Source organism: Vicia villosa, linkage group LG2 (assembly GCF_029867415.1).
Source record: "Vicia villosa cultivar HV-30 ecotype Madison, WI linkage group LG2, Vvil1.0, whole genome shotgun sequence".
Taxonomy (NCBI): domain Eukaryota; kingdom Viridiplantae; phylum Streptophyta; class Magnoliopsida; order Fabales; family Fabaceae; genus Vicia; species Vicia villosa.
The window spans coordinates 128,902,403-128,907,353 of NC_081181.1; the positions used below are offsets into that span (position 1 = coordinate 128,902,403).

At 39.2% G+C, this 4,951-nt stretch overlaps 1 protein-coding gene across 1 annotated transcript; it reads left to right on the top strand.

Moving 5' to 3' along the window:
- Positions 1 to 313: 313 nt before the first annotated feature.
- On the top strand, positions 314 to 1,333 carry LOC131649987 (uncharacterized; the record flags this gene model as incomplete). The annotated part of the gene is made up of 1 exon (XM_058919730.1): positions 314 to 1,333. A coding segment is annotated over exon 1 (1,020 nt), but the record flags the coding sequence as incomplete, so codon positions are not given.
- Positions 1,334 to 4,951: the final 3,618 nt, after the last annotated feature.

Sequence of the window (4,951 nt, forward strand, 5' to 3'; positions counted from 1 at the left end):
CCGCGATGCATTTTTGGAAAACTATTTTCCAGAAGACTGCCGTGGAAAGAAAGAAGTGGAATTCCTTGAGTTGAAGCAAGGAAATGGTACTGTTGCTGTTTATGCTGCTAGATTTCAAGAGCTTATCAAGTATTGTCCTCACTACAATACTATGAATGCTGAGAGATCTAAGTGTTTGAAGTTTGTGAATGGTTTGAGGCATGATATTAAGAAGGCGATTGGTTACCAACAAATTACTCGTTTTACGGAGTTGGTTAACAAGAGTCGTATCTATGATGAGGATAGTAGGGAGAGTGCTTCTCACTACAAGACTATGAATGAGAGGAAAGGTCAATTCCGTGGGAAACCGTATGACGATAAGAAGAAAAAATTTGGTTTTGGCAAAAAGTCAAGTGGGGGAGGAACTTCTACTCCTCTTAAGTGCTTCAAATGTGGTAGTGAAGGTCATCGTGCTGTTGATTGTGGTAAGGATTCTGTGACATGCTTCAAGTGTGGCAAGATTGGTCACAAGGCAAACAAGTGTGGAGTTGGTTCGAGTGTGACTTGTTACAACTGTGGTGAGCAAGGTCACATTAGCACCAAATGTGATAAGCCAAAGAAGGAACAAGCGAAAGGGAAAGTGTTTGCATTGTCGGGAGCGGAGGCTTCTACCGATGATAGGCTAATCCAAGGTACGTGCTTCATTAATGGTACACCTTTGATTGCTATTATTGATACCGGTGCGACACATTCTTTCATTTCTTTGGATTGTGCTAAGAGATTGAATCTTGTGTTATCTGATATGCGTAGAAGTATGGTTATTGATACACCTGCTATGGGTTCTGTTTCTACTTCTTTTGTGTGCTTGAATTGTCCTTTGAGTATTTTTGGTAGGGATTTTGGGATTGATTTGGTTTGTCTTCCGTTAGAGCAACTTGATGTGATTTTGGGTATGAATTGGTTAGAATTTAATCGTGTGTATATCAACTGTTTTGACAAAACGGTTATCTTTCCTGAGATTAGTGTTAAGGAAGATTTGTTTTTGTCTGCGAAGCAAGTTGGTGAATCTGTTCAAGATGGGGCTGAATTGTTTATGTTATTGGCAACCTTAGATGTGCATGAGAAGAGAACCATTGATGAATTGCCAATAGTTTGTGATTTTGCGGAGGTATTTCCTGAAGATGTAAGCGATTTACCGCCGGAACGTGAAGTTGAGTTTTCGATTGATTTAGTTCCTGGAACTAGTCCTGTATCGATGGCTCCATATAGGATGTCTGCTTCTGAGTTGAAAGAGTTGAAGAGTCAACTTGAGGATTTGTTGGAAAAGAAGTTTATTCGTCCTAGTGTATCGCCGTGGGGTGCACCTGTTTTGTTGGTTAAGAAGAAGGAAGGTTCAATGAGACTTTGTGTTGATTATAGGCAATTGAACAAAGTAACGATTAAGAACAAGTATCCACTTCCAAGGATTGATGATTTGATGGATCAGTTGGTTGGAGCTTGTGTGTTTAGCAAGATTGATTTGAGGTCTGGGTATCATCAGATTCGTGTGAAGGCGGAGGATATTCAGAAGACTGCTTTTAGGACAAGGTATGGTCATTATGAGTATTCTGTTATGCCGTTTGGTGTGACTAATGCACCTGGTGTATTCATGGAGTATATGAATAGGATTTTTCATGATTATCTGGATCAGTTTGTGGTTGTGTTCATTGATGATATTTTGATCTATTCCAAGAGTGAAGATGATCATGCTGAGCATTTGAGAATTGTATTATCAGTGTTGAAGGAGAAGAGGTTGTTTGCTAAGCTTTCTAAGTGCGAATTTTGGTTAAAGGAGGTGAGTTTTCTTGGCCATGTAATCTCTAGTGGAGGTATTTCTGTTGACCCGTCAAAGATTGAAGCTATATCTCAATGGGAAGCTCCTAAGTCTGTTTCTGAGATTAGAAGTTTTCTTGGTTTGGCTGGTTATTATAGGAAGTTCATTGAGGGATTTTCTAAATTATCTTTGCCGTTGACGTTGTTGACTAGGAAAGGACAAGCTTTCATTTGGACTTCGCAATGTGAATCGAATTTTTAAGAGCTTAAGAGAAGGTTGACTTCTGCTCCTATTTTGATTTTGCCGGATCCGTTTGAACCGTTTGTGGTGTATTGTGATGCTTCATTGTTGGGTTTGGGAGGCGTTTTGATGCAAAAAGGACAAGTGGTAGCTTATGCTTCAAGGCAACTTAAAGTTCATGAGAGGAATTATCCGACACATGATTTAGAGTTAGCCGCCGTTGTGTTTGTGTTGAAACTTTGGAGGCATTATTTGTTTGGATCAAGGTTTGATGTTTTTAGTGATCACAAGAGTTTAAAGTATTTGTTTGATCAGAAAGAGTTGAATATGAGGCAACGAAGATGGTTGGAATTCTTGAAGGATTATGATTTTAGTTTGAACTACCATCCTGGAAAAGCTAATGTTGTAGCCGATGCATTGAGTAGGAAATCATTACATGTGTCTATGTTGATGATTCGAGAATTGGAATTGTTGGAGCAATTTAGGGATTTGAGTTTGGTTTGTGAAGCGACAACTACGTGTGTTAAGCTTGGTATGCTAAAGCTTACAAGTGGTATTCTGGATGAGATTAGAGAAGGTCAGCAATCAGATTTAAAATTGGTTGACATTATTACATTGATTAACCAAGGTAAGGGTGGTGATTTTCGGATTGACGAGAATGGCATTGTGAGATGTCGTGATCGAGTTTGTATTCCGGATGTTATGGATTTGAGAAAGAGAATTCTTGAGGAAGAGCATAGAAGTGGTTTGAGTATTCATCCCGGTGCTACTAAAATGTATCAAGACTTGAGGAAAATGTTTTGGTGGCAAGGTATGAAGAAGGATATAGCGGAGTTTGTTTATTCGTGTTTGACTTGTCAAAAGTCGAAGATTGAACATCAAAAGCCGTCTGGTTTGATGCAACCGTTATCTATTCCCGAGTGGAAGTGGGATAGTATCTCCATGGATTTTGTTTCGGGTTTGCCAAGGACATCGAGTAATTGCGAGGCAATTTGGGTCGTTGTGGATAGATTGACGAAATGTGCTCATTTTATTCCGATGAGGATGGACTATTCGATGGAAAGACTTTCTAGGTTATACATTGAGAGGATTGTGTGTTTACATGGTATTCCGTCAAGTATCGTTTCGGATAGAGATCCAAGGTTCACTTCTAGATTTTGGGAAGGTTTGCAAAGTGCTTTGGGTACGAAGTTGCGTTTGAGTTCGGCGTATCACCCGCAAACTGATGGTCAATCGGAGAGAACTATTCAGTCGCTTGAAGATCTTTTGAGGTCTTGTGTTTTGGAACAAGGAGGAAATTGGGATAGTTTCTTACCTTTGGTTGAGTTTACGTATAACAACAGTTTCCATTCGAGTATTGGAATGGCACCTTTTGAGGCTCTTTATGGTAGAAGGTGTAGAACTCCTTTGTGTTGGTATGAATCGGGAGAGAGTGCTGTGGTTGGACCCGAGTTGATTCAAGAAACTACGGATAAGATTAAGATGATTCAAGAGAAGATGAAGACTTCTCAAAGTCGTCAAAAGAGTTACCATGATAAGAGGAGGAAGGCTCTTGAGTTTGAGAAGGATGAACATGTGTTTCTTCGAGTTACACCAATAACGGGTGTTGGTAGAGCATTGAAGTCGCGTAAGTTGACGCCGCGTTTCATTGGTCCTTATCAAATTTCGGAGAGAGTAGGTGAAGTGGCATATCGGATTGCATTGCCACCGTCTCTTTCTAATCTTCATGATGTGTTCCATGTGTCTCAATTGAGGAGGTACATTCCGGATCCATCGCATGTTGTTCAACTAGATGATGTTCAAGTGAGGGATAATTTGACGGTTGATACATCACCTATGCGAATTGAAGATCGAGAGGTGAAGAAGCTTCGTGGTAAAGAGATTGCTTTGGTGAAAGTGATATGGGGTGGAGTCGCCAATGGTAATATCACTTGGGAACTCGAGGATAAGATGAAGGAATCATAACCGGAGTTGTTTGTTTGAGGTAATTTTCGAGGCCGAAAATCTTTTAAGTGGGGGAGAGTTGTAACATCCTATTTTTATTATCATTTTAATTAATTAGGATTATTTGATAATTGGCATTGTTTACGTGTTTATTTAATTATTGTTTGAATAATAATTATTTGATTTTGTGGTAATGTGTTATTTACCTAATTAATGAGTGGTAGAATTTTGTTTGGAATTAGCTAAATGGGCCTAGTTGAGTGAGAAAGAGTATTAGGTGGGTTAAGCCCAAATGAAATAATGAAAGTTAGAAGGTATTTGTGAGTTAACCTAAATTAGATAGAAAGATAGAAAGATAGAAAGAAGAGGAGAGAAGAGAGAAGAGGCAAAATAGTGGAAGAGACAAGAGAAGAGGATTGTGAGATTCTTGAAGTTAGGAGGAGAAATTCAAGAGGTAAGGGTTTGAATACAAGTTCTTATAGGTTATATGATTGGGTAATGTGTTTTGTTGTGATTATCTCTTCATCTTTGCAATTTCATGGAAAAACATAGAAAGGTTAGGTTTTTATGAACATATGCATAAATTGATGGATTGAAATGTGCTTAGTTGATGTTTGGTGTTGGTATGATGCTATAAGACCCGTAATATGTGTTGTATTTGTGTGTACATCATGTATTCTGTGGTTGTTCGAAATATGCAATGTTTGCCAACATGATTGGGTTAAATTTGGGGAATTTTGAGTGAGTTTCGTATGCTGTTTCTGGGTTTTGGGGTTTCTGAAAATTGCCAGTCGCGCCGCGATCCCTTGTACGCGCCGCGAAACTCTTGGCAGAAACTTTTGCGCGCCGCGAACTACTTTAGCGCCGCGAACCCTGTTTTACAGCACTTTTTCTAAACTTTGAAAGGCCATAACTTTTAATCCAAAACTCCGTTTTATGTGCCGTTCGAAGCGTTAGAAAGCTATTGTGATATTC